This window comes from Engraulis encrasicolus, chromosome 23 (genome assembly GCF_034702125.1).
Source record: "Engraulis encrasicolus isolate BLACKSEA-1 chromosome 23, IST_EnEncr_1.0, whole genome shotgun sequence".
Lineage (NCBI taxonomy): Eukaryota > Metazoa > Chordata > Actinopteri > Clupeiformes > Engraulidae > Engraulis > Engraulis encrasicolus.
The window spans coordinates 21,635,702-21,663,075 of record NC_085879.1 but is presented as its reverse complement, the minus strand read 5'-3'; the positions used below and the strand labels follow the sequence as shown (position 1 = coordinate 21,663,075).

General features: G+C 43.2%; 1 protein-coding gene and 1 long non-coding RNA gene across 2 annotated transcripts; one reads left to right on the top strand and one right to left on the bottom strand.

Annotated features, from left to right (window-relative positions):
- The first annotated feature begins 3,095 nt into the window (after positions 1–3,095).
- anxa5a (annexin A5a) lies at positions 3,096–27,374 on the top strand. Its single transcript, XM_063189668.1, has 12 exons — positions 3,096–3,145; positions 5,382–5,457; positions 7,408–7,502; positions 16,295–16,408; positions 16,952–17,042; positions 19,664–19,743; positions 22,453–22,503; positions 23,569–23,662; positions 23,962–24,057; positions 24,756–24,814; positions 25,231–25,353; positions 26,675–27,374. Exons 1-12 carry the CDS (start codon positions 3,143–3,145, stop codon positions 26,732–26,734), a joined length of 942 nt encoding a protein of 313 aa, XP_063045738.1. The 5' UTR covers positions 3,096–3,142; the 3' UTR covers positions 26,735–27,374.
- On the bottom strand, positions 11,278–12,082 carry LOC134439757 (uncharacterized). The gene is made up of 3 exons (XR_010032840.1): positions 12,049–12,082; positions 11,548–11,681; positions 11,278–11,423 (listed from the first exon to the last, which is right to left on the bottom strand). It is a non-coding gene; the product is annotated as an uncharacterized LOC134439757 (long non-coding RNA).

Sequence of the window (27,374 nt, the reverse complement as noted above, 5' to 3'; positions counted from 1 at the left end):
ACAGACAAACCTATTGGCAATGTTCACACAGCATCATACTAATCACTGACGTAAACACATCTGAGATTCAAACTCATGTTCTATCCAATTTCATCAATCAGCTTAGCTCACTGCTGGGAGTCAATATCCAACCGAGATGTATTCCAAACGGTAATAAAACCCAGCCTGCTCCGCATTAAATAAATATGGCCAGCATGTTGGGCGGGAGGGAAGGGAAGAGAGGAGGCTTTGGGAGTCGAGTGTGAATTTTCAGCCATCAATCATGCAGGGTAAAGCAGGGCTGTCCACCAGACGGTGTGTATTATTTGCTGCTGTCCCTACTGACAAAAGATAAATAATATTCCCACTATTGATTGTATTTACCGAAGGAAAGGGGACCGGGGGATGGAGAGAGAGAGAGAGGGGAAAACAGACAGAAAGTGCTGACAGTAGGTGAACTGAAAGTGAACTACTCCATGGATAAAGTTTGTTTTTTCTCCAAAGTGCAAAGGAAGTCAAATATCCCACTCATGCCCATTATAATATTTACAATTGAAGAAATTAAAAAAATGTTCTGTCATAAAATATTATATTTATTGAATATAGTACATTGTATTAGGGCTGCACGATTATGGAAAAAATCATAATCACGATTATTTTGGCCAAAATTGTAATCACGATTATTGTTTTTTTTTCCAGATTATAAAAAAAATATATAACAAGAAATATAACAAAGGATGAATTATATACGGGATGAGCAAAATAAAATGAATTTTAATAATTATTAGAGATGCACCGGATCCTGATTTTTAGGATCCTGCCGGATACCGAATCCACTGCTTAAGATCCTGCCGGATCCGGAACCGGATACCGGATCCTATGAAAGGGTTGAAACACATAGTCTACTCGCACACGTGGGCCCTTTTTATTACGTTGGCTCAAACTATTTTTTAGACTCATTGGCTTACTGACAAACTGCCTGCAACGGCCGCTTCCAAAGGGCCCTCACTCCATGCAGTGATTGGGGTTGTGAAAGACTGACTGAAAAGCCTAGGCTACGTAAAAACTGGAGATGCACCAGATCCTGATTTTTAGGTAACTGCCGGATACTGGATCTTAAGATCCTGCCGGATCCGGATCCTGTGAAAATCCCTATTATCCTGCCTTTTCCGGATCCGGAACTGGACATTTTGTCCTCTATACTAGGGCTGCACGATTATGGAAAAAAAAAATCATAATCACGATTATTTTGGTCAAAATCGTAATCACGATTATTAATCACGAGTATTGATTTTTGCAGATTTTTTTGAAAATTATAACAAGATAAAATATAACCAAGAATGAATTATATACGGGATGAGCAAAATAAAATGAATTGTAATAATTATGTAAAGGCAATAGCATGAAACTTAGGTGGACAGATTTCTGGCCAGAAACACCAGCCTGTCAGTAGGCTATGTTTTGGCTTCAAAGACTTTCTCAAAGGTAAGTCACTATTGCCGCGATTAAATCACGATTGAAATCACGACTTCGATTTCAAGATTTTATCACGATTTTCAATTTTTTTTATTAATTGTGCAACCCTACATTGTATATTTATTTATTTAATTAGTTAGTTAGTTAGCCTGTACAACTATCAACTACTATTAGTCAAGCAAAGATGCTAAAAAGGGGGATGCAGTGGTGCATTTGCATCCCCACTTTTGGACTCCCTAAATTAGGCTTTCTCTGCATACTATACTGCATACAGTACAGCAGCAGTAACATTGAAATAAAGATTTTTTTTTTAATTTAAAAAAAATGCTCCACCACTTTAAAACTCGTTCCGGTGCCCTTGTACTCAAGGATGGACGACTTTCTTGTTGTCTGGCCCACACGCCATCATATTCCACCCCTGCTACTATGTGTATCTCTATTCAGAATAAGGCCATCTTTTCATTTTTCTGATGAAAATATTTCACTCAAACTGTTCCATCCTTTCCACTACAAGGCCACACGGGCCAAGTAATAACAAGGCCACACGGGCCAAGTAATAACAAGGTAACCTTTCATTGAAAGTGGCTCCAAGTTACATGGCCCTTGTTGTTGTTCATTGGAGTGGCTGCCATGGAGCGATAGATGTGTGATAATACTGTGCGAAACGTGATCAGCTTCTTCTTGTTTCACCATTTCCTCTAGGGTGCTCACCTTAATTAATGACTGATGTGGCTGTATGTGTCGACGTGGTTACGATTACGCGTGGATGCGTTTATTTCTTGAGTTGGAAGGCTTTGCGTTGGTGATGCCAGCTAGAGCTATCAGTGAGATGGTGTCATGGCGCATCAACTTGTCACCACCAGCTCAGAATCTACCAGTGATTCCTGAAGCGTGATTAATCCACTTCAGTTCTGATGTTTCAAGGCGTTGCTAATGCTAGATATAGGTTTTATACAGGTAGGCCTATGTTCTTTGTTTTGGACCGTTTCTGGCACTTATTTTCAATGATTGTAGCCTATGCGCATACCTAATAGCCTAATTGCTATTTGGTGAAGTGTTACAGTGTTTGGACTTTTCTTAGAAACTTTTTTTTAACTTCTCTTTTCTCTCATGTTACCAGTTGTGGACATGCTCGTTCACCATCACTTCAGATAACAAGGAAGCGCGCTCCGTCGAACACTGGTATTAATTTCTCCCCAATTATGTCACTGCAGACAGGAGGACAGCGCCCATGAGGACAGGGATGGCCAACACGTCATCGGCAACATCAGCCAGTGGCACTGCATATGGTATGGGGAGGAGGCGAGGATGCAAATTACTAAGTTTTCATGGTCAAGAAACGTATCCCCAGGTAAAGTTACCGCAGAGGTCATTGACTGTCTCAGCAGGTAAGAAACATGTTTCTCTCTACTCTCTTCTCTCTTCAACTAATATAGCCTGGTTTACTGCTTTACATGTTGAATTAGAATAGAATTAGTCTAATTTCAATAATGTGAGTCACTTTTGGTTTACTTTGGCTCACTTTACTTTTCTATTTCTACTATCTATTTTCTACGTTGAAATTAATTACACAATTTTGGTGGGGAGAGAGGGAGAGAATAGCTTTGAAACAACACTAATTTCTGTCTTTCAATTTCAAGTTCTTTTTTGTAACAGCACCCTAGTCTGAAGGAAGAACACGTCTACAATGGTAAGTAACCTGTTCCACAACCTTATTCGAAGTTCAATAGAGCGACAACACACACAAAGCATCTTCTAATGCACCTTGCACTAAGTGGATACCGATCTACTGTTAGAGATAGCTATTCTCTTTCCAGAATCAACAAGTATACGTTAACAGTAAGTTAACCTGTGCAGTAAGGGCAGTCGAGACTGAAGTCGGTCTGAATGAGAGGAGTGCTAAAGACGTCAGTCAAAGACCCCATCTAAAGACCCGAACCTCAGGGTAGATGACCTTGAAAGATATCCACTTTTAACAGAGAGAAATAGTAGCCATGGTTCATTCTAATGTTTTCATGGTGGTTCAATATTAGTGGCTGGTCCGGATAAAACATAAGTAAACACTATTGTTCACAGTATAGAGGATAAAATGTATGATGTGGTGTTCAGTCAGTTACAACAGTGGTTCCCAACATATGGGTCGGGACCCACCTTACGGGTCGCCAAAGATCCACAGGGGGTCGCGGAGCCCTCTTGATTTTAAGGGGTTTAATTTTAAATATATATAGCCCATGTTGAATACAAAGCATTTAACTAATAAATGCATAGACGCAACAAATTGTAAGTGCTACATTAAACATTTATTCTATATTTGACCAAAGACAAATTGAGGAATAATTTTTGCAGGAAACAGAGGGCATCTTGTGACTCCGTCTCGTGCGGGCACTCGCGTGGTTGGGTCACCAAAGCTTACAATAGTAAAAACATGGGTCCCTTAAGAAAAACGTTGGGAACCACTGAGTTACAACATCAATATTGCTATATTCATATGATTATGGAATTTGCAGTGTGCAAATTCTACAGAGACTCTGCTAGATTCAATGTAAACAATAGTTACTGTATTTCATTAAAAATTGTATGTCTGTCTAGGTGGCATCAAAAAGACTTGGAGCAGGGGACACCTGACTCTCGTTAATTAGACTCAAACTGATGTTTCCCAGCCAGTCATGACCGAGGGTATCAGATCTCTGATGGCTTATAGAAAAAAGGGGTCGTGTGGAGGCTGGATTAGATTACTACTGCACAGGTGACACCAGGAGAGAGAGAGAGAGACAGAGAGAGAGAGAGAGAGAGAGAGAGAGAGAGAGAGAGAGAGAGAGAGAGAGAGAGAGAGAGAGAGTGACACAGGACCAAGAAACAGACACCACAGTGTCACAGACAACTAACGCATCGTGAAGCTATAGCAGTGGCTAGCTATTTACTCTTGTCGATATAGCCAGGCAGACTGTACATCGTACGGGATTAATATGGTACTCCAATGATTTTCTCATGTCTGTTGTTAAGTTATGTCCTCTGTTTACTGTCTTCAGTTATGTCTCTCTGGTATATCTTCTGTTTACTGTCTTTTTGTTTATAATTTAGATACTTTTATGAGGCTTTGTGGTATCTGAACTGATCTCTGTACTGAAATGAACTACAATTCTTCATTTGTCAATGTCAACACACAATGTATCACACAAAACACTTCAGAATGGAAGTAGAAGTGGAAGAAGGGAGTAGAAATCCAGAATAGACTAGAATAAAATAGAGTAGAATAGATTAGAAAGAAAATATTATCATTATACACTGCAGCAAGATTGACATAAATGTCCTTAAGAACATGTGAATGTCTGTAAGCGAACACATTCAGGCGGGTAGCTCTTCCAGTCTCCCCTGCTCTCTGATAATACTAAGCAACAGTGATATTTCACACAAGCCGGCAGCTTTATAACGAACAGCCAAGAGGAAAGTGGGGGCCATTTGATAGAGAGGGGAGCATCTGTGCAAAGCTGGGGTGGCCGTGCGCGAAGAGTAATGGTGTCATAACTCACGGCTCGGCTAATCCACACGGCTGGTGGGAGAAAAGTGAACATAGTTTTCTAAATCTCTTCTGCTGTCTCGCCGGTATAAAAAGTGCTTTTGTTGACGGGAAAATATGGTGGCGGTCTGCCTTTTTTTCTAAATTACATCACTTTAGGGGCATCTTATTCCCTACTCTATCTCACTGAAATGTAAAGATATACATCAGTGGTGTGGTTTTTTTCAATAGCTGGGAGGTTTTTGGGTTCTCTTAAGAAATGTGTTGGCCTATGAGGATGCTGATACTGATGGGTGTATGTTTACTGTATAAAGCATATGGATAGTGATGAGTGTGCATTTAGTAAAAGCTTTTTACTGTAAATGCTTCATATTGATTATGTGTGCCACCGTTTGCTTCTGTCGCGCAGGCAAGTGTGAGGGATTTCGTCCACTTCAATGCCAAGTCGGATGCGGAACTGCTGCGCAAGGCCATGAAAGGAATAGGTGAGACAACATTGCCACATTTTAGCAATTTTGGTAATGGAGAGAGAGAGAGAGAGAGAGAGAGTGTGTGTGTGTGTGTGTGTGTGTGTGTGTGTGTGTGTGTGTGTGTGTGTGTGTGTGTGTGTGTGTGTGTGTGTGTGTGTGTGTGTGTGTGCGTGAAAGACAGAGAGAGAGATAGAAAGAGAGAAACTGAGAGATAAAGAGAGATAAAGAGAAAGTATGTGAGAAAGGTGTGTGTTTGTTTTTATATGTAGGCCTATGTGTGTGCACGTGCCTGTACATGTGTTTGTATGTTGTGATTGAATAGCCAACACCCACACAATGGCAAATCAATGGAAAACAATATGAGGAGGACCCACTGGAGGCCAAGAGAAGCAGAGGCAAGACTGGACTGGTGATGTGGCATACAGGGCATTTCCTCCAGTGGTTCAACAGTCATCAGGGAACAATGCTGTTGTTTGTTTGTTGGTGTTTCCCTTAGGGATTGGTCCATAGATTAGAGGCGGCAGGTTAGACAGTGGAATGAGTCAAACAGGCTATAGTACAAAGATGGGCCAGTTTAAGACAAAAACATGCCTGGTTGGTTATTTAGTCTCAGCCCAGCCCTGAGTGGAGGAATAGACAGGATTGGTGAAGGGATTTCATCAGAAGCTGAAATGACCATACTCTCTAACGGCAAGAGTTCTCCATCTCGAAATTATCCAAAGTTGTCCACTAGTTTCCAACTGCATCTGCATTTTCTAATGAATCTCTTTGTAATCCAGGGACACCGGGCAACTGATTTCAAACCGCATTGCCTAGGATTGGTGTCAGCAAATAAAATAGCTTGTGTGTGTGTCTGTGTCTGTGTCTGTGTCTGTGTGTGTGTGTGTGTGTGTGTGTGTGTGTGTGTGTGTGTGTGTGTGTGTGTGTGTGTGTGTGTGTGTGTGTGTGTGTGTGTGTGTGTGTGTGTGTGTGTGTGTGTCTGTGTGTCTGTGTCTGTGTGTGTTTGTGTGGAAGGGTGTTCGTGCACATGTCCATACTGTTAATACCGTTTTCACCTAGACTGATACCCCCAGTAACATTATCGTGATTGAGCAAGTGATACTCAATGGAAAGTTGTGATGCCCTCTCATCCTCTTTCTTAACTTCGCTATCGTGTTGAGGAACAGAACAGAACAGAGATCATCGCCAATGCAACCGTATAGCCTCCAGAAGATAGCATCAGTTGATACAAGTTGCCAGTTGATAGATGTTAGTAGAAGATACCTTAAGCCCCTTCCGGCGTTGTGTTACTCAACCACAACCTGGCTGCCAAAAGCAAACAAACAACATTGTGCTGGCCCGTCACCCATGCCATCACTGAACTGCTGTCACAACACCTGTAGTCAATGTGCTGACATTCATGCTGTCAATGTATTGCAATATGTAGTAGAAAGCATACTAATAGCATCAAAAGCCATTGTTTTCAACAAGCTTCTTAACAGGATTGTGCCATCATCCATGTTCCCATTGTGGTGCCACACCTGTTGCAGCAGAGAAGCCAAAAGGATGGGGGGGCAAAGGAGCCAGTTGTCCCGGGCCCACAGAGAAAGGGGGCCCAAAACGGAGTCCTCATTACATTGTATGTATTGGGTAGAGGGGCCAAGATGATTCCTGTCCAAGGCCCAGCCAAAGCTGTCAGCGGCCCTGTGCCATACTGTCATTTGTTTCTACACAACATGCAGTACAAAGCATACGCTGCGTGATTCAAAGCATGAAACGTATCATGAAAAAGGCTCCTCACCCCTGGTCTAAACAGTATTGTGCCATTATCCATGTTGCCATTGTAGTGGCACACCTGTTGCAGAAAGTGAGGAGCAAAGGGGTCAGTTGTCCCTGGCCCACAGAGAAAGGGGGCCCAAAACTGCGGGGGCTCAAAGCATGAAACGTACGTATCATGCAACATATTTTCTCTGGCTTCATCTCCAGGCACGGATGAAGATACCATCCTGATGCTCCTGACATCTCGCTCCAATCGACAGCGCCAGGAAATCAAAGCAGCCTTCAAGAAAGCCCACGGCAAGGTGAGAGATGCCCAACAGCAAGTGTGTGTGTGTGTGTGTGTGTGTGTGTGTGTGTGTGTGTGTGTGTGTGTGTGTGTGTGTGTGTGTGTGTGTGTGTGTGTGTGTGTGTGTGTGTGTGTGTGTGAGAGAGAGAGAGAGAGAGAGAGAGTGGGGGGACTACTCAAGAATCCTTAGACTAGAGCCACACAAACACTCCACAGTTTCAGTCCTTAGAGAGGATCATCAGGCCGTGTGATAGACACGGCTCCCTGAGAGGAAGTCCTCCTCACCCCATCTAGGCTTTGAACACAAAGCCCTTGCCTGGAGGAGTCCAAACATGCACCATGGCCACAGTGCCACAAAATGTCAGGTGTGTTGAGACTTTGTTAGTCAGAGCACATCCGCAACCTTACTGGTGACCAAGGCTCTAAATCAGTGGTTCTCAACCTTTTTTTGAACAAACACCCCCTTGACCTCATCATGAGTGTGCCAACACCCCCCTAAGTATTGAAAAATAAAATAGACTAATGCCCCCGAATGGGAACTAAGCCCCGCCCCCCACTCAACAGTATCCTTCTCAACGCCCCTTTGGATTTTTTACAGTGTAGGGCTCTCAAACGCTCCCTGGGGGGCTGTAGTGCCCCTGTTGAGAAACACTACTCTAAATTAACCTGTTTTTATCACTTGCCAAAATGGCTAGTAGATGTTAATCTTACTAGCCAAACGCACACTCCCTAATGGGACAAAATGGCTAGTAAATTGGTCTTTTTTTAACCAGCCAAACTGAAATTTCTCCAGCATTTGGCCGGTTGGCTGGTGTTAATGTACAGCCCTGCTGATGGCAGTGCAATACCTTACGCTTTGGCAAGCATTTTCATGCGTCCATCATCATATTATATAAACGCATGCAGAGTGTCCCACGTACACATGCATCATGCATACATGCATCCCTGAGTTCCGTTGTGCGAGGGCCAACATAACCTGGGGGTCTGTAATATGACTCACAAAGCCAGTCAGGGCCACTGACAGCTTTGGCAGGGCCCAGGACAAAGTTATATTAAAGGACCCCGTCATCCAACAATGTCATGAGGGCCCAATGTGATGAGGGCCCAATTCTGGGGCCCCCATCTCCCTGGGCCCGGGGCAACTGACCCCTTTGTCCAAATCAGCTTCCTTGAAGCCAATGACTCATGACAAGCCATGATAATGTCACCGTGCAGTCAGACACTGGCGGTAGCAGTCAGAGCCAACACATCCCCAAACCCTAGTGGGCAGGAAAGGCGCCAGGGTGGAGCAAAGGGGTCACTTGTCCTGGGCCCAGAATTTGATTCTCATTACAATGTATTGATTGGGTTTGGGGCCCGTTTCGATGTCTTTGTCCCTGGCCCAGCCAAAGCAGTCAGAAATGTACCCTCTCGTCTCCTAGGTAACATGCATCATGGACACAGACGGATAAAAGGAGATATAATTGGATTTTCTCTGAGATTTCTAGTGTCTATATTTTTTTTCTATGATGTGTTTGTGTCTGTGTCTGGGAGAGAAAGACGGTCTATAGAGAGGAGGATGTATGTGTTTCCTGTGAGCCTAGAGTTGCATCATCCTCCGTCGAGTCGGCATGACGGCTAACGAAGCCGACACAATTCACAAAGTGCCCCCACCACGTAAACCACCCACCACCACCACTCACCACCAATACCCATGTCTCTCTCTCTCTCTCTCTCTCTCTCTCTCTCTCTCTCTCTCTCTCTCTCTCTCTCTCTGTCTCTCTCTGTCTCTCTTTCTCTCTCAAACCCCTTGCCCCCTTGCACCCGCTCTCCCTCACCAAGACGCCAAATTAAAGGTAGGGTTGGAGATCTTTGAAAAACGGTTCCTGTGAGCTATATTTTTGAAAATACACAGCCCGCCTCTCCCTTCAGCCCTCCCCTCAAAGCCACGCCTTCAAAACACATGAACGCGCATGCAGTCTGTCAAGTGTTCGGATTATCCCGGGAACCCACGAGAGCTCACGAGGCGGGGGGACGGGCTAGAAGCCACGACAAAGCGACTAGCCAAGCTAACTTCCAGCCATGGCACTGTCTCCGGCTACGGTAAGAATGTTCAACATCACAATAAACGCACAGGCCGTCATGGTTGCCATTTCAAGAAATATTGATGACAGTAGATGTATACTAGATTAGTTATTGAACTTGACTTGATACGTGTTACTTAGATATCTCATTCTAACTTCCTAACACTGATGACAGATGCTATACTGTCATCCCTAGACAGTAGTTCTAGCCAGTAGCTACAGTACTGACACATGGATTTATTTTGACAGATGTGTACCGCAGTATACATTTTACTATTGTATATATACCCGACACCACAATCCGTAGTGTTTTAGGCTATGACTTCAGATTTCACTTGGGTTGTCGCACGCGCAGACACAGGGACAGAGGGAGTAAAGAAAAACAACCGAACTGATCAACGCTAATGAAATTGTTTTGGCTGACGATATTTTCATATGCTTTAGACCTTCCACGACCACGAGAGCTCCAGCTCTGACTTTCCTGGCCCATCACAATCATAACGACCTAACAGCCCAGTAGGACCGATGGCCAGAGATGGAGGAGGAAGATAGATGCAGCAGAGGTCGGGGGTTTTGATTAGGGAGACTCCAACAGAATTGACGCCCTGCTAACTGTAAGGATACATTCATCCCTCAATAACATTGTCCTGCTGTATTCCTCCAGATGTGTAAGTATTGTAATGGATGTTATCACAACGGATGTACTCTATATCGCAACACGAGTAGGCTACACGAGTACACCTGTTGTGATAACCATTACAATATTTCTACTCCTATGAGTAGTAGTGTGATATTACATGGTTGTAGGTACACAACACCAGTGGTAGTTCAAGTACATCCATAAAAGCCCATCTACTTCATATATCTGTGTAACCCCTGGCACAACACCAGTTTGTAAGAAATTGACTGAAAACGTTGTATGCATATAATTGGCACATCTTTATTTATATACACAATAATGATTGCTTATGTCCATATTGGTCTTATTGTCAATAGAGTTATTTAGTCCCCATCATCAAATAGAAAATGCACTACATAAAATGTATTTATTGCTTTGCAGGCCTTGATTCAATCATTGAATTTGAAGCAATCCCATCGGTTACTGCAGCGTGCCCTGACCCGTGACCCCAGTTTGATGTTCGACCTGGCACATGACATCTGGTTCTCAGTCACAGCCCAGTAGCACAACCAACCTGGCGCCTCTGCGCAATCTGTAAGGAGATGCCCATGAACATTGAAAGGAAATGCTGTGGTGTTCTCAGTTTTGATAAGACTTTGGGCTGATGTAGGACCAGGTGAGAGAAACGGTCTCTTCAGGCATGCAGCCTACAGACAGTATGGGGCACTTGAACAGGGCTGACGTTGTAATACACAGTACAATACCCAGGATTAGCCAGGGTTACCCTGCTCCACTAGAGCAATATAAAAGGTTTATACAGAGTACGGTATAAAACACACAAACCGGCAGTGTGCAGACTTTTATTATTTTTCATTATCTGTAGGAGCATTCATCTGTACATCTCACCTTTTTGGTTTGCAACCACGTTTGTCTTGTTACCATTGTTTTTTTCATACATAGAAAATAAATGCAACCTGTCAAATGTTCTTCTGATTGTGGTCTTGTGGAATATATAAATTATGTAACCATGCATTTTCAGTCAGAGAATGAATTAAAAAAAAGCCACAGTCAAATTGTGTCCACCAATATTTACTGTCATTGAAATGTATGGACAATTTAAACAATGTATTACACAAAACACTAGATACATTACTATATACTATATTTACAGTTGTCATTACCACACAAAAACTCTGGGAAGGTGGGTAAGTGCAGCAACTGTGAAGGGCCTAGTCTGAGGTTGGAGGCGTCTGTGCTGTAAAAAGATAAACAGAATTAGAAATCACATATCTGACAGTAGCTCCAGTGACATTTTAAATGTAAGTAACCTGGGTTGTTGGGGCAGGGACACCAAAAATAACTCCTTTATCTGGGCTCACCTGGTTGTGAGTGTCTGCGGTCAGCCATCCCTCTTAGGGTAGAAAGTCTTCTGCGCAGGACGGTGCCCTGAAGGTTGACGTTCACAGTATGCAGCCTTCATGTCCTGGAACTTTTATTGTGCAATTTTCCATATCTGTAACAAGCAATGTGTTAGACTATATTAGGGCTTCATTACATCAAATTACACAGCAGGGTTTTTACAGGGTGTTGGCTACAGTCCCAGGACCTAAGTGGACTTGTGTGCCTTGCTCAAGTGCACTTCAGCTGTGGATGGAGGTGTAGGTAGGGAGAGGTAAGGATGGGATTTCAACCTGCTTCTCTCTGATCTTAGGACCACCTCTCACCATCAGGTGATGGCTGGCTGCTACCTCAAATTTCATTCATGGCCCAAGTTATGTTCTGTAATCAGCATTGTTTTGACCTTACACAAATAAATGTAAATGCATTCTGCACCATGGGGGGCTGTGAAGACCTTTGAGAATATTTGCAGAACTACATACTGAATTGAGCCATCCGCCTTTTCTCTTGGTTGGTGTGTTGAGATGGTGACTGCAGTCCAGGCTTCTTGGATTGGAGGAAAAGCTGTGGCTTTTACTGGCATAAGTATGTGGTTGTGGAAGGACCCTGTCGGCTGTTGACCTGAGGGAAAAAAGAGCACAAATTGCATATTAGCACAGAGCCCATGCTTAGACCATAGACATATAAATCATCTGGCACAATCTGCATGCAACCAACAGAACCTAGAAAGAGAAAGATTAGCAGCAATACACAAAGGGGACAAGTATACAAAAACATGCAAAGTGTTCTGATAAGGTGCATGGAGGTAGTCTGTGTTGATTCCAGCAACCTCAAAGACTGAAAAGTGTCCCAGTGTGTTGAATTGAAAACTTGGCGCATGCGCGCGCACACATAGGAATATCATAATTTAGTGCAGTGTTTCTCAACAGGGGTGCCGGGGCACCCTGGGGTGCCGTAGGGCCCCCTCAGGGGTGCCGCGGAAACGTGGCTGATAAATAAATTATATAACATAAAACATATTTGTCAAAATTGATAAGTTAATGTTAGTCAGTGGAATCTTTGATCTGCCATTTACGCACAATAAAGTAAATATTGGTCACCCCAGCTGCAACTTTGAACGTAGGTCGTGCTACTAGGTTGTGTGTCTCCAAATGTGTTAAATTCTAAGCTTGTGTGGTATCGGATGTGATGCTATAGCCTATGGCTACTTGGTTTGGGGTGCCTTGAAATTTTCCATGAATTGAAAGGGTGCCGCGCCTAAAAAAAGGTTGAGAAACACTGATTTAGTGTATCAATTACAACTACAGGATCTGTTCGCTTTTGTCAGATAGAACCATTGTTTTTCAAAGGCAGATCATTCCAAAAAGGATAGTACGTAGTATCTGCAACTGGACGAAATTACACCCACAAACATGAATAAAATAACTACCAGTGTGCGGTGATTCATTCTTCATTTACTTGGCAGCCTTGATATGTTGTGAAACAGGAGCAAGGAACAGCTATGGAAAACACCACACCTTGGAATGGACAAAGCAGAACATTTCAATATAACCAGGGTAAAACAAATAATGTACCGGCATCTCCATGTGATCATTCAGTGTAGCCATCACAATAAAGATCTGCCGTGTAGCCGTCATGGTCATTAGGTGGTATTTATCAAATGCAAAACTACCGTCTTCTCAAAAACGACATCAGCGAGTTAACAACATTACACCCACAAGCACACATTTGAAAACCCAAGGCAATCTATTTTGCAATGCTGGAGCGGCGAACAGGTTGTGCTTGTGCGTGCTACTATTACCAGAGTCATACAACAGAGACGTACCAAAGCAAAACATGCAAACGATATATTTTTGTAAACCACTAGAAAGACATGGGCTTTGCTGGTCAAAGTAATGTGTGCGTAAACATGGTAGGTTACTTACTACGGGGTGGATCCGTATTTAGCAAACTGAAACGCGGATGGAGAAGGGGTGCTTCCGTTCCTCCTCCAGCTGGTTTGTCTGGCTCGTTCGCACAACTAGCAGCAAAACACACAAGAGTAACCGTCTGAGTTACACATAGCAATTCTGAAAACGTGTTCATGTGCACAGAATACATGCCACAGGGGGGGAAAACACAAAAAATAAAGCGATTGAGGTAGCAGCTATGTTAAGCAAGGTAGCAGCTAGATGTTGGAGCTTGAGCTAATCCTCTGACCCCTCTCAATGGATACTTGCTTAAAAAAGACACCACTGTGTCCTAAACCAATTCACAAAATATTATACAGACAAATATATTATCTCACCTCTCGATTAGAAATATGGTCACCAAAGCGTATTTGAAGCCGCTGCCGTAGCCGACATCTGTGTCCAAGAGTGTCAGGTCCCATTTCAAATTTTCAGCCCGTGTTGGAGTCTGGTCTTGCGAGTCCGATGACTATCCAATGTTATCCTGACATGGTTAGTCAGTGTTCCAAAAGCCAAAGTTCTTCCTGTAGCTCTGCAAAAGCCACCAAAGTTTCCAAGCAGCTCAGCCTGCTGCTAACTCTCGTTACCTTGCTACTAGCCGAGTGATGATGAGCCTTGTCGCGTGTGCATGAATGATGGGGGCGGGGTCGGTCAAGTTCACGAGTCGGTGAACGCGCAGGGAGGAGGGGTGAGTGCTGGCGGTTGATGGACGTGTCAGAAACCAATAGAAGTGATGATGAGTATTACTTCTATTGGTTGCCGTTTTCTTCTGACTACGCCCTCTACACTGGACCAAAAGATTTCGTTTTTTTTCCAAACACTCTATTTCAATGGGTGCTATGGCGTCATGAGGAGTTTTTCAGATGATATGGTAAAATATGTGCCAGAAAAACATCTCCTATCCCACCTTGCAGATTAAAATAAACAAATCAATTGCTGGACAAGCAGTTTCAGCAGAGCAATATGAGGCTCTAGGCAGTTTTGAAATATTCCACTGCTGCTGCTGCTGCTGCTGCTGCTGGCTTGGGGGGATATGAGAGGGGATAAGGCGGCCATACACACAACCAGGGGCGCCGACAGCTTTTGCTGGGCCCAGGACAAAGTCATCTGAAAGGGCCCCCTACCCAATACATACAATGTAATGGGGACCCAATTCTGGGCCCTGTGTCTCCCTGGGCCCGGGACAACATACCCGTTTGTCCCTCCCTGTCGGTGGGCCTGCACACAACACAGCGCTAGCTAGCCTTTGGGGACAACTCCACTGACAATATTTCACAACAAAAGTTCTACAGCTGAAGTTTCTGTCGATGTTGTGTGCATTAGCTGTACTGTTGAGATTTAAGGTGGTGTTGCCACTGCACTTAACAGCACACCATTTGTAGTCTGAGGCTGTATAGTAGGTGTCAGACTTACAGCATGGATGTTTTTGGTGTCTAAACCATTTGTTTCTTTGTTTTATGATTTTGTGTGTGTTTGCCTGTGTGTGTGTGTGTGTGTGTGTGTGTGTGTGTGTGTGTGTGTGTGTGTGTGTGTGTGTGTGTGTGTGTGTGTGTGTGTGTGTGTGTGTGTGTGTGTGTGTGTGTGTTTGAGACTGACAGTGATTGCCATCTGGGCAGAGTAGGGGCTCTAGGTAGTGCGGGCCCTAGGTAATGCGGGGGCCCTAAGCCATCTGGGCTGAGCAATGCATCACTTTAGAATAGGGACCCTTATTCCACATCTGTTTTCACACTGTTCAGGGTTTGTTCACACAGTGTACCAGGAGCTTATACACATTGTATTCTGGCCCTTACTGCTTACTCATAAATATAAATCTAGGTCTACTAGGTCCTTACTAAGGTTATATTGGTAATAAATCCCTTATTGTGCATGAACAAGACATTTGCGAATAAATGTCTAACAACTGTCTGATTTTGCTTAGTACATGCCTGACAAGTTACTTACACAGGTATTAATATTGTATGTATAAGTGCTAATAGATGTATCCCTAAAATAAAGTGTTACCGAAGAAACGTAATAGCCAGGTGTCTGAGAATAGATTTTCTGCTTGGATTGTTTTTTTTGTGGAGGGGCTTAAATGGTGCGTTTGTTTTCCTTTGGCTGTTTTGTGTGGTTTTGTGTTAGAGCTTATCATAGTGACTAAAATTAACTGGAAATGTGTTGCCCTGACAACTGAATGTTTTTGGGATTGTGTGCTACATCTGATATTATTGTGGCCTCTTTGTGCAGATGGGCCCGCTGGTGGGCCTGTTCACTGTTTGCTAAAAAGACTCAACTACACCACTACAACATAGCTATGACATGAGACCTGGGAGCCTTAAACAAACACCATCTTCTCTAGGTTCCCTGAATATAACTTAATTGTATTGCAAATGCATTTTCTAAGATTCCTTTACAAAATATGTCATATTTCATGTGAAGCTGAATAACATTAAAATTATATCGGGGGCCGGACAAAACAGCCTCAAGGGCTGCAAACGGCCCTCGAGACATAGGTTCCCCACCCCTGCTTTACGCAAAGGGGTTAAAATAATGCCTTTCTGTACAGAAAGGATTCACAGTTCGTGCTGGATCTATTTCTGAACATTACCGTGACTCCATCCATTCAGGTTGTAAACAATATTGAGTTTCAGGAACCTGTTAAAGATTTACAGTCTGTAGTGGGTGGAAAGCTGGAGGATGTCTTTGGAGGGCATACTTGTCCCAAATGGGCATATTGCACCGTCCAAAGTCAGTCAATGTGCTGTAAACAATATTGGGTTTCAAACTGTCTGTCTTGCAGGACCTTGTTAAGGAATTAAAGTCGGAGCTGGGTGGCAAGCTGGAGGACCTCATAGTGGCCCTGATGAGTCCACCGGCCTCCTACGACGCTAACGAGCTCCACAAAGCCATCAAGGTACAACTCATAGACTGTATTTATATGTATATACTGTAGACATGCACGATGTAGTGTCCATCATATATCTATGGCAAAACTAGCCTTGTAGTTCATTTCCCTCATCACATTTTCCCTTTAAAGTCATATTTAAATGGATCCTCTCCATTTGTGTTGTATTCAAATGATTAATTAAATAGTAAGGACAAGTGTAGAACAGTATACCTCCGGCACAATAGCTAGCCTACCGGTGGGTGAAGTCATAAGCATTACATGTAGCCTATTTACATAGGCACAACCTTGGAGGAATTCCTTTATGGAAACAGTCCTTTGCAAACAAAGGCAGATAAACCGTTCAACAAATCTGCATCCTGTATGTGTGTGCTGCAGTTGTTTTAGCGACTAACCCAAAATAATTAACCTCCGACTGATGCTTAAATCAGCTATTAGAATAATAGCTTCATTCTGCTAGCAGTACAAAGCTACTGGGAGTTTTACCGCCTACTCAACAGGTGGACAATTAGAAACTAATTAACATCAGTCAATTTTACTGTTTGTTTGCAGGGAGCGGGAACAGAGGACAGCGTGCTCATAGAGATCCTGGCATCCAGAACCCCTGAGCAGATGAAGGAGATCATCAAGGTCTATAAAAAAGGTACAAACGCAGCATGATGTAGCCTCTTACTCAGGGGCAACACCAGAAATGTTGGACCCCATGGAAGATTCGAATACTGTCTGTGCTGTCAGTGCTTGGGCCCTTAGAGTCTGTAACACTCTGTAACGGGCCTATTCACTATTTGTTGAAAATACTCAATGACATCATAACAACATTGCAATGACAGTACCGAGAGCCGTAAGCAACAGATTAAGACATAGCCATTACAATTTTGGTGTGACAGGTTATAACAGACTCTGTGCTAAGGGGTTAACTAAAACAAATGTTTTAAGTGCTGCTTTGAAGTGGACTTTAAATGCATCAGATTGTGTAGACATTTTAAAAGCCACACTCTCTAGCTTAATAGTCACACTAAAAAGTTTTATTGCACCATGTCCCAAACGCATTGCCTTTGAGACATCAACGTGTTTGTTTTGGTCATGATGCAATACATTGCTTTAGTGAGAGAATAAGATCATGTGTGTGTTTCTTCTACATGGCCTCCAAAAGGTTAAATATGGAGAACAGTGGAGCACAATGTCCCCATACACTGACAAACAATCAACAAAAGCTGAACTTGGGAAGCCTTTTGGTGCCAAATTAGGGTAAGGGGTATTTGTATGGTATCCATACAAGACTGTGTAAATTCTATTTAGTCCAGATCATCTTAGGAGCTGTTTCCACGTAGCAGGATATTTTTTATATGTGGGTATTTTTTCTCCTGCTTACATTGGTTTTGGCTTTCTGTTTCCACGTAGCAGATATTTAAAATCCAGATATAAAAAAGCAGTAGAAAAAAATATCCCATTTAGGGGGCTGAAACGCATTTGTTACAATGGAGGATTTATTTTTATCCACATGTTGCGTTTACACCTAAACAGGAGAAAAAAAATACCCTGCTAAAAAAATATCCTGCTACGTGGAAACAGCACCTTAGTCAAAAGCGTTGTAGATGGACTTCTATTTGGAGCTTTAGGTGCTGGTTGCATGTATCTGGATAAATCCGTTCATGTACAAAATGCGACATGGATACAAATCAAAAAGTTGCCACTGGTGCGTTTAACCACCCCAAATGGGATATTTTTAATACCCAATTTTTGAAATACGCCGTCTAAAACTCTGATTACATGTGAACATGAGGCTGAAACCAATGCGTTTTCAAAAATATCTTCTTAGAAAAGTCGCTATTTGAACTGCACAACTCCTTCAGCTCTAGTTCTAACGTGGGAATCTGAAGGTAGCCTATTTATCTCTGGAGAGTGGAACTAGGGCCAATAACCCCTACCCGTGTGATAATGGTCATATGTCAGTGTATTGGTCGGATACGAAATTTTCTGAGAGGTGGTTGTCTACAACTAAACTCCTTTACAGTATGACCATACAAGACTCGCAAAGACTGGTTTAAACCAATTGACTATGACTCTAGCTCGCGCCCGCCTCGCATCACTCCCTCTTCAATTCACTTCCTGACTAAATAACTAAAGAATTAAAAGTAAACATGGGAGACGTAAGGAAGACTGATCAAGCCTCTCCCATTGAAATGTCAGCCAGGCAGCCACACGTCCCTTGGGGGCCAAAGCACTGTGGCTACCTCACGTGCCTGCCTGCCCGTGTGCATTAAGTGAATCCTCACTTCTTGCAGGCCTGGGTTGTAAACCTAGTCAGCCCGAAGAATTAAGGTTTCTCACCTTAAGTGCTGCGCTGAGAAACCCGATCAAACTAACCCTTCACTTTGTCAAATATGCATGCTCTGCCTCTGCCCTCACAAGTGCCCCCGAGGGACACCAAAAAGCCATTAGAGGAATTGCCCCATGAGTAGCCTGACAAACTACCCACACATAACTCACATTAACTGCCAGCTGACACTCAGTACATTATCCCTATGCTTATGATGGCAATTGTGTAGCATAAAAGATGGCTATTCAACCGAAAGCCTTTGCATTTAATCTAATATTTTCTGATCTTATTGAAAAGGGAAACTTGATTTTGATTGATTCGTTTTCAACAAGCATGTGCACTTCAGTAAATACTAAAGTATGCAAAGGCCTATTAAATCTGCTCACTCATTCATTGCTCAACACTTTACTCAGGAACAACCAATTAAGACTTCTGAGTTAACTAAAAAGCTTTTACAGCAGTGCACTAGGTATGCACAAGTCTTTGTTTTGTCAATAAAAGTTAGTTTATAGAGGATTCTGAAATCTAAATCTTATTCAATGGCAACACCACTGCAACGGTCATTTGCGTTTTTCTTTTTTAAATAGTAATTTCTAGTATGTCGTAACTACGAGCCAGAGATGAATTTTACATCCTCTCCTAATTATTATGCAATAGGCCTGCTTAATGTCTCATCGCCGAGACACCACTCCACCTTAAGACCAATCACCTGACTCCTCCCTGTCACCAGAGAGGGTGGAAAAGCTGTAATTCATGCAGGCCTTAATTGGATCCGGCCCAGCAACCCTTCCGTGAAAAGAAACGATCCGCGCCCTTTGGCGAACGATCGCGGCAACCGCTAGAAACCATTAGCGCCTCTTGTCAGAGATAAGTGCGAGCTGTTCTGTTTCTTTTTTTCTTCTTTTACGTGACCGTGACCGGCTGGTCTCGTGTTTCGCACGCAGACCACGGTGGCAAGCTGGAGAAGGACATCATGGGCGACACGTCGGGCCACTACCAGAGGATGCTCGTGATTCTGCTGCAGGTAAGATGAGAGGAGAGGAGAGGGCCATCGGACACACGCACGTGCACGCAAGCACGCACACACACACACACACCAGTGTTAATTTTGTCAGCTTTTTTTTATTTAGTCTTAGTCTTAGTCACAATGACGAAAATCAATTTTAGTCTTAGTCATATTTTAGTCATTGCCTTCCCAATTTAGTCTTAATTTTTGTCTAAATGACGAAAATCAATTTTAGTCTTAGTCAATTTTTTGTCATTTTAGTCATTTTAGTCAACACTGTACATAATAGAACTTCTCCACACACTGCTTCTCTTTTTAACATATATCATTGACTGTACAGACTAAACCTTCTCCGCACACTGCTTCTCTTTTTAACATATATGACACTGTGCAGAATGAAACGTCTTCACACACTGGTTCTCTTTTTCTCTATTTTATATGACACCAGTGTTAATTTAGTCAGCAGTTTTAACCTTTAGTCTTAGTCTTAGTCACAATGACGAAAATCAATTTTAGTCTTAGTCATATTTTAGTCATTGCCTTCCCAATTTAGTCTTAGTCTTAGTCTAAATGACGAAAATCAAAAAAGGGCTTTGACGAAATATTTTAGTCATAGTCATGGTTGACGAAATTAACACTGACACACACACACACACACACACACACACACACACACACACACACACACACACACACACACACACACACACAGTAACTCAGAGGAGCACTCAAAGGTGTGTGTGTGTGCGTGCGTACGTGTGTGCGAGACGTGCAGAAACACAAAGAGACAGCACTGCAAAGAAAGGTGTGTGTGTATGTGTGTGTGTGTGTGTGTGTGTGTGTGTGTGTGTGCACATTAGTGTGTGCTAGTATATAATGTGTTAGTGAGAGATAGTGTTTCTCTGTGTCTGAGTCCATGTGTCATATACAGTATACTGTATGTGTGTGTGTGTGTGTGCGCACATACTGTACATGCACACTAGTGTTTGTATATGTGCGCACGTGCATGTGTCGTGTGTGTGAGTAATGTGTGTGTGAGTGTGTCTGCGCGCCCATGCACACGAGTGTTTGTGTGTATGCATACATGAGTTATTTGAAATTTTGCTAAGAGTACATGGAAGGAGATGAACTGCAATTTGCGTGTGTGTGTGTGTGTGTGTGTGTGTGTGTGTGTGTGTGTGTGTGTGTGTGTGTGTGTGTGAGTGTGTGTGTGTGTGTGTGTCTGTGTGTGTGTGTGTGTGTCTGTGTGTGTGTCTGTGTGTGTGTGTGTGTGTGTGTGTGTGTGTGTGTGTGTGTGTGTGTGTGTGTGTGTGTGTGTGTGTGTGTGTGTGTGTGTGTGTGTGTGTGTGGGGATTCGGGTGAAAGATAACCGAAGGCTATAGAGTGGGAACATGACAGAAGAGTGACAAATTGATAGGTGCACGGCAAAAAGAGAAAAAAGAAAAAAAAGATAAGTCACTCAGAAAGCGAAAGAGGCAGACAGACAGACAGACCGACAGAGATTCAAGGCCAAGGGGTTGGCTAGGAGATCAAGAGTGATGGAGCACAGAAAGAAGAAAGAAAAGAATTCCCATCTACTGAGGAGGAGGAGGAAGAGAGGGAGGGATAGAGGGAGGAGGTAGAGGTGGAGGTGGAGGTGGAGGAGCGAAAGAGCAGGGGGAAGAAAGCAGGACGACAGAAATAAAGAGAGCGAGTGACAGCGCGTGGCGAGGGACACAAAAGACGCAGCCTGTCCGGCGCTGGTAATGAGAGTGGTGGCGTGGTGGCGGTGATGTCATCCGTAAGTAATTAAAGGTGCAGCGCAGCGGGCCGGTGCATGATTAAATGCTGATGCCGGTCGGCCCGGATGGACGGATGGATGGAAGGATGGAGAGATGGCCAGTGTAAGCCAATATGGCCAAAGGGCTGACTGGGAGGCGGAGGGGGTGGAGGTGGAGGGTGGTGGTGGAGGCGGAGGGGGCTCAGAGCTCATCAGGCCAGACTCTGAAGAGACAAACAAACAAGCAAACAGGCCATAGGAGATGATCTCTGGCATTACTCAGTCTGACCTCTCCTCTTCTCTTCTCTTCTCTTCTCTCTCTCTCTCTCTCTCTCTCTCTCTCTCTCTGTTGGTCTCTCTCTCCCTCTCTCCGTTGGTCTCTGTTTCTGTCTCTCTTACACACACACACACACACACACACACACACACACACACACACACACACACACACACACACACACACACACACACACACACATTGATTACTTTTATTTAGACCCAAGAGACAAGCATTAAGGTACAAGATCCAAATATTTTGAAATAGGCTATTGACAGGCTGGCAGATTTTAAAAGACTTACACACTTACTTATGCCAGCATCGTTGTTACAAAAAATGAAACATCATTCAAGGATAAACAAAACATCTTCGTCTCCATATTTGCATGCTACCTATTATAGCTGAAACAGCAAAATTTTGCCATTGTTTTTTGCGCCCCCTTTCTGCAGTCACACACACTATGTACGTATGCGTGTGTATGTATGTATGTATGTATGTATGTATGTATGTATGTATGTATGTATGTATGTATGTATCTATCTATCTATCTATCTATCTATCTATCTATCTATCTATCTATCTATCTATCTATCTATCTATCTACTGTATCTCTGTCTCTTCTTCCCTCTCCTCTTTCCCCCATCTACTGTATGTCTGTATGTAACTGGTCCTCTCCCTTCATCCAATACAGGCAAACAGGGAGGAAGGAGTGGACGAGGCGAAAGTCGAGAAGGATGCGAAGGTGGGTTGGACACTCTTGCCTTGCTGGACAAATTAAATAGTAATGAACGCTTGGGGGAATTAACAGGCATTCTCATTGGCTAATCACATGTGGCAAGGAGTGCAACATTATACAATGCAACACCATTTAAGTTATTTAGTGGTAGGCTTTGGGTGTGAAGCGACAAAATGGGTGGAAACCACCCTGAAATGTATCTGAGGCTATTTGCAGCGCCTAATAGAATGGTGGACGATACAGGCCGAGCCTGAATGGTATCATTAATCTGTACCGAACGAAGTAGCTGAAATCCAATACAGATTTATGAAATCATTAAGCATCCACATCAGTTCTTTAGTACCCTCTTCGTAATTGTATTGCCTGCTACTGTCTCTTATGCTGGATCTCAAATGGTGCACTTGTGCACTTCAGTGTTCATGTTTTAGTGTGTATGGCGTATTCATTACTCAGTAAAACGTAGTGCCCTAAGTGCACAAGTGCACCATCTGAGACACAGAATTACTGTGACTGTCTGAAGCCGATAAAAGCACATGCACCAGCTCCACTTCCCACTTCCCACTTCCCACTAATGGGTTCCATCCATGGGATCTAGCCGAGTCTAGGCACCAGCCTTGATCTCGCAGGGGTTGCCCTCATATATGGATGGCATCCTTCGAATGGCTTAGTGACAGACTCATACACATCAGCATTTAATTTACTGTAGTTTGCCTGCTTTATTGAATAATGTTGTGGTGGTTGTGTGGCCATCACTAGGGTTGAAACTGTGGGCTCTGACTCTCATGGCCACGTGCCTGGCGCTTTGGTGTAGCAATCAGAGACCCAGTTTGGTAGCCCAGAAGGCCTGGGTGTGGGTGCCTGTAGAACAAGTATACTCCCTATTGCTACAAATGGATTATGAAATTCACTATTTGACAAGTTGTTGAATTACATAACACCCAGGGCCTGAGGTTAAAGAGGGCATGTGGACTTCCAATCTGCAGCTTTGGTAATGACATGGCTAATGTGGATCAGTCGGGGGGATGTAATGGCATCTTCTAAGTGATGATGTGTGCTGGGTCATCTTCACAGGAGCTGTACGCTGCCGGAGAGGAGAAATTCGGCACAGACGAGGACAAATTCATCAATATCCTTGGCAACCGCAGTGTCGAACATCTGCGCAAAGGCAAGCCTGAGCATTCAGTTGTCTCAAAAAAGAGACCCTAACAGCATCAAGTTGTTATATTCACATCTGACGAATAATGCAAGTATTATATGTGTTTATTACACACTGAGATGAAGGTCATAGGGCCGATACGTGTTGCTAGCTCTTCAATAAAAGCTCTTTTGGAGTTTTTGAAATGGTCTTAGTACCTGGACCTGGTGATATTGCCTTCTATTTACTCTACTCTGTCCCTTTCTAAGAGCACCAGTTGATTCATGAGATACTAGTGTTTTACCAAGCTCTTCTTATGTGTTTACTAGTGTTTGATGCCTACAAGAAGATCGCTGGGTGTGACATTGAGGAGAGCATTAAGGATGAGTGCACCGGTAACCTGGAGGGTATTCTGCTGGCCGTGGGTAAGAGAAAACTAAAACCCCCAGCTACGTACACAACCCATGTAAACCGTCCTTTACTTAAACCAGTAAGACACGGACCCTGTTATAAATTCTCTGTTACCAGCAGGACTTTAAATTAGCTTTTTTAATCACCAGCCAAAAGGAATAGTAGTAGATGCTAATCTTGCCAACAATCACTAATAATGACTCAAAGTGGCTAGTAAGTCTTTTCTACCAGCCAAACTGAAATTTTACCAGCATTTGGCCGGTTGGCTGGTGTTAATTTGGTTACCAGAATGGCAGTGACCAAGTCGTAATATACTAAAGGCACTGTGCACTGCCATAGTGTTGTAATACTATGGTAGTAACTTGTTTTTCAGTGCTATTAAAGCGTTCCACTGATGGAATTGCACGAAAAAGTTGGCAAGGTGTGGAGAAAATAGCCTCTGGAGAAGCCAAAACTCTGAAATTGAGTCTTTCGTAGCCCCTTAATGCACGCCGTACCTCCAGTGGCACGCTGTTATAGTCATTGAAAAGTTAACAACCATAGTACTACAATATTATGACATTACACAGGGCCTTTAGAAAAGCACTACGACTTGGTCATTGCCATTCTGGTATCAGCAAATGTATAACGCTGTGTCTTAATGTGTTATATCGTGTGCCACCATGAAGAGAACAAACCTGAACTTTGTGAAATGTTTTCTGTCTTTTTTCAGTGAAATGTGTCAAAAGTGTTCCTGCTTACTTTGCTGAGCTTCTCCATGACAGCATGTGTGTAAGTAATTTTGATCTTGAATTACTGAAAATGATAAATGATGACATGGTAACATGGAAAGGGAAACACAAGAAATATACTTACGCCTGTAAGTGCATTTAGTTTTGCTACCAGCAAAACTTTATAATAGCTTCATTGCTTCAATAGCTTTCACATGCCAGTGTTATTTTTCTGCCACCGAATAGTTTCTTACTCCAGTTCTGTTAGTTTTATATACACATTTGGAGAACGGGCATCTTCACAGTCATGTTAATCAATGGAACCCTAAAATAGGGTGTAGTAATCAAGATTTTGTGAGGGGTCTGATGAAGGGTCTTCACCTGAAACAGAAGAATAAATAAAAAGTGGGAGCAGAAAATTCTTAGTTAAAAAAAGTGGACTTTTGAAAAAAATGTATCCACCTCTGCACTTGTCAGCGTGCTGGGACGGACGACGAGACGCTGATTCGAGTCATGGTGTCCAGGAGCGAGATAGACATGGTGGACATTCGGGCACACTTCAAGCGCATGTACCAGCAGCCTCTCTACACAACCATACAGGTGACACTTCAAGCGCATGTACCACCAGTCCCTTTAGCCTTTCTCAACGGGGGCGCTACGCCCCCCCGGGGGCGTTGGGGAGCCCTCGGGGGGCCTTGAGAAGGATACAGCTGAGAGGGGGTAGTGCTTAGTTGCCATTGGGAGGCATTAGCCCCTTTTAGTTTTTAATACTAAGGAGGTGTTGGCAGGCTAATGATGAGGTCAAGGGGGCATTGTAAGCTTATGATGAGGTCCAGGGGCGCGTTTTTTCAAAAAAGAAGGTTGAGAACCACTGCTCTACACAACCATACAGGTGACACTTCAAGCGCATGTACCACCAGTCCTGACACACAACCACACAGGTGACACTGATTGACAGCAGGTGACACTGACTGACAGCAGGTGAAACAGGGAGAGGCGACAAGAAAACAACACCAACACTACACACACACACACACACACACACACACACACACACACACCAGACATGACATGACGTCTGGCTAAAAGCCACATGAAACACACACCTACAAGCAAAGCCAGTTTATTCCTGTTGGGTGTTCGTCAGTGTTGAAGTTATAAACACAGTAAACTGTGCAGTGATAATACAACACTTAGAGATTACGATAGAATACTGCACTACTGAATGGAGGACTGTTTTATTCAATTCACTAAGTTAAATGAATATTAGTTAAAAACTAAAATGTTGTGCCTTTTCTCAAATTCTCTCGGATTGTATAGCCTATGTTTCACACTATTTGGCCTATTCCCTAAAGTGTTGCGTTAGTGCTACTGTGAACCAGCTGTTCCATCTCCTTCCTGTGGGCGGTTTGAGGTCCTAACTTACTTACTGTAGGTGCAGGTTTTATAGAATGGAGCAGTGTCCCTTGTCCTCTGACCAGAGCTACAGTAAATAAATAGAGGACTGTCCTGCTGTTTTATCGCTGGCTCCGTTGGGCCCGAATAAATCCCCTGTTTTCTACAGACCGCCCTTCACTTTGTAACCGACCCGTAACCCCATAACAGTGTGTCACTTTCATTGTCTGGCTTTGTGTCTGAGGTGGTGTGGGTGAGGTTGTGTGTGCGCGTGTGTGTGTGTGTGTGTGTGTGTGTGTGTGTGTGTGTGTGTGTGTGTGTGTGTGTGCGTGCGTGCGTGCGTGTGTGAGAGAGAGAGAGAGAGAGAGAGAGAGAGAGAGAGAGAGAGAGAGAGAGAGAGAGAGAGGTTGTCATTTGATGAGATGAAAGTATCATGACAGTTAAGTGTGCATGCCTGCTTGCATGTGTGCGTTTGTCTGTGTTTGTGTCTGTACCTGTGTGTGTGTGTGTGGTTGTCTGTTGCTAGGAGGACACAGGTGGGGACTACGAGAAGGCTCTGTGCTACCTGTGTGGAGGGAAGGACTGAAGATCTCCAGAGCTGGCCAGTCGCCTTCACTGATCTCCAGTCAGTTTCAATCCCTTCTCCTCTGGACTGTTGTGTGTTAAACTTCAAAATATGTCATGTTGTTGTTTGCGTTTCATGATATTTAAGTACTTCATATTTTTTTGCATTAAAAAATATCATTTCCGAGGCATTAACAGTATGGGGTTACACTTTATTTTAATGTCCGTGTTACAATAGTTTGGTCGTTTCACAAAGTATGCAATAGCATGTACAATGTAACGCTGTGTACTTCCACTGTACTTTAGGGTAGAGTTAGGGTTAGATATATACAGTGTAAGTACATAGTGTTAAATGTTGATACATAGTAGATTCACCAAGACAGGAACCTTAAAATAAAGTGTGGCTCAGTATGACAATGTGTGTATCATAGTGTAGGTGTGTGAGCATTTGTAGTCCATCGCCATCAAGTGTTTAGCCAGCATAGTTACAACAAGGAGTTATCATTCATGTCAAGCACTCATGGATAAACAAAACCCTTTGATAACTGTGTATTTTATTATTTCAACTGTGTTTATTGGCTGTGTATGTAATAACGACACTATAATATTCATCATATTCATTAAAAGATCATCATCCTCTATATCCTGAACTTAATTACTTT

What these genes read in the sequence shown, in the direction of transcription:
- anxa5a (XM_063189668.1), top strand. An exon ending in CAAGGCCATGAAAGGAATAG is followed by an intron (nt 5,458 to 7,407) that starts GTGAGACAACAT and finishes CTTCATCTCCAG; the next exon opens with GCACGGATGAAGATACCATC. An exon ending in TGCTCGTGATTCTGCTGCAG is followed by an intron (nt 19,744 to 22,452) that starts GTAAGATGAGAG and finishes CATCCAATACAG; the next exon opens with GCAAACAGGGAGGAAGGAGT.